We start from the raw sequence: 2,500 nt of genomic DNA, 5'->3' as shown, positions 1-2,500 counted from the left end.
TATATTTTATTATGTATTTGTTAGTTCTTGCTCATAAATACCATTTAAAATCTTCTTTATGTGTGTTATATATTTGTCCATCTATGTATTTGTTGACTCTGTTAATTTTAAGAAATGGACGTAAATAATTTGAATGGGCACAGAAGTATTTTTGCTGAATTTTAGTAAAATGAGGACTGCATTAAACTTTTTAGACTAGTATACTTTCCTAAATGATACTTGAACCCAGATGGATAAATATGTAAATTCTTATTTAAATTTGTGAATAATTTGTTTATGTTTTATTTAGATGCATTGGTGAGAATATTTTTAAAATTGCTGTCTTAGTTTGTCTATTGGTGAAATAGACACACCAAAGGATATTAAATTGATTGAAGATTTTTTTTTTAATTTTAGGAGGCAGCAAATAAATGATATATTATAAAGTATATATTATTGAATATGTTCTTATTCATTGGAGATGCTTCTCTACTAAATTACTTTTGATGTATCAACATATGACTCATTAAAGAAATCTTTTTAAGCATTATGAAATAATAATAGACTAGCATGTAATCAAGGTCAGAGTAAGATAATGAGAATGTCTTATCTCTCCCTACTTTTTTTGTAAGATTAAGATAGATGTATCCTAAATAGGACACTAGACATGAAATGTCAATCTTGATGCTTCTGATTCTCAGAATTTTCAATGCAGTTTAATTATTAGTAATAGCAAGTGATCATTCTTTCTGAGTTTTATGTTACTATGGGATGATAATTTGTTGTCTTTCATTCACACCACATCTTAATAACATAAGGCATTGCTCACTAAATAACATATAGAAGCCAAAATTATCTAAAGAAAAATGGAATAGAGAATTGTCTTTGTTCTCTTTAGATTTACTTTTGGTTCATGTATTTATAAGGTGCCCTTTAAAAAAAAAAGACATGACTATATGAAATATATTTAGTGATTTCTACTATTATTCTGAAAATAGTATGGGAAAAAGTTTTTTGTAATAACTGATAAGCTTAGAGAGAGTTACATTTTCTACTCTTTGAAGGGTATCTTTACATTGCATAAATAATTTTCACTAAGCACATCAGCATATTTAACTTTTTTTTAATATCATTTCAAAGTGTTATTTTTTCCCAGTATGGAGGAAATGTGGTGTCAAGTGGTTCTAAGTGGAACATATGCTACTGAGATAGCCCTGGCTTAACGTTCTGCTTTGTGTTGTGTATTTGTTTAGGCACCTTAACAACGAGCATGCGTTGGATGACCGAAGCACTGCACAGTGTCGAGTGCAAATGCAGGTGGTTCAGCAGTTAGAGATACAGGTTTGTCAAGGGCTCCTTAGTGGACTCCTTTCTCTGACTTCTGGTCTTTAAATCAAGTGCCGGGCAAATCCTGTGTCTTTTAACACAATAATGCATAGAAATAGATGGAATTTTAGATTGTTTATAGTGATAGAAATGATTGATATCTCAGGATGGATTGCTGTAGTTTAATGTACTTACTTACCACTTAGACGTACTATCATCTTTAGACTATATCATATACATTTGGCTATCTCAAAGGAGTCATATCTGAGTTTTCCCTAAGAAAGTTTAGGTCAAAACACCCAATTGGATATGATTTTATCGCAGAAACAGTTTTTACATGAGCTAATCTTGATTTTTTTAATGAGATTTTATAGCAAAAAGCCTTTATAGTATCATGCCTACAATGTAATACTCTAAAAAAAGTCTTTCTCTTTTCTACCTCTAGTGTATTTTTAATTGAAGAACTTACAAGAATCCTTGTCTTGGAATAATGGCAAATCATTTATAATGTCACAGATGGTAATATGTGTATTGTATCAAATGTTGCTAACTTAAATAAAAGACTTTACTGTTAATATTGAAACAGAATTTGCCCAAAAATAAATAGAGCTTATAAAACTGATCAGAAAGCAATTGTATCCCCCTCAGGATCATTTTTGCTGCATTTTTCCTAACCCTCTAAGTCTTCTTCTAATATTTCATCTTAATGATGATTTTTTTCTCAATCAAACCAATACCTTGTTTCATTTAATTAAGCATACAATTTCTTTGTCTTCACACTTTGCTACATCTTAAATTGTTTTAAATTCATCATTCACTGAACACATAAATGTCATTGTTTTTTTCCAAGGAGCTCCTAAAAATATTTTGACTTGTAGAAATATCAAGAACACATAAAAAGCACCATTGCTGCTGTTGTTTAAAAAGCTTTTTTGTGAACCTGTTTACCATTTATAAAAGGTAGACTAAAACATAAGAGTTCGGCTGATGAGACAGTCTGCAGTGTGACCAATTATGCCTCCTTTTTTTTTTTTTTTTCGTCTGCTGTGTCTGACTGATGGAGAAGTAAGGTCCGTCACTTGTAATGAGACCCAGTGCAAGTGTAGATGCCTACTCTGAGTCAGAGTTCAGCGTTTCACACTGCATGGTCTCTGTCACTCTATTGAATTAGATTGATGATGGCAGATTGCAGGGG

At 31.0% G+C, this 2,500-nt stretch overlaps 1 protein-coding gene across 2 annotated transcripts in view; it reads left to right on the top strand.

The window, feature by feature from the left end:
• The window catches only part of FOXP2 (forkhead box P2), a 341,699-nt gene that overhangs the window by 288,365 nt on the left and 50,834 nt on the right, over nucleotides 1-2,500 (top strand). For both annotated transcript variants that reach the window (XM_088834526.1, XM_055420840.2), the window contains exon 10: nucleotides 1,233-1,320. In XM_088834526.1, coding sequence (XP_088690652.1) covers nucleotides 1,233-1,320 — 88 coding nt within the window. The remainder of the gene's footprint in view (nucleotides 1-1,232; nucleotides 1,321-2,500) is intronic.

The sequence above is a fragment of the Moschus berezovskii genome, chromosome 3, assembly GCF_049115385.1.
Source record: "Moschus berezovskii isolate FMDL1 chromosome 3, NW_MosBer_1.0, whole genome shotgun sequence".
In the NCBI taxonomy this organism is placed as follows: domain Eukaryota; kingdom Metazoa; phylum Chordata; class Mammalia; order Artiodactyla; family Moschidae; genus Moschus; species Moschus berezovskii.
The sequence above is the reverse complement of the archived record's forward strand: the minus strand, read 5'-3'. Positions and strand labels throughout refer to the sequence as shown.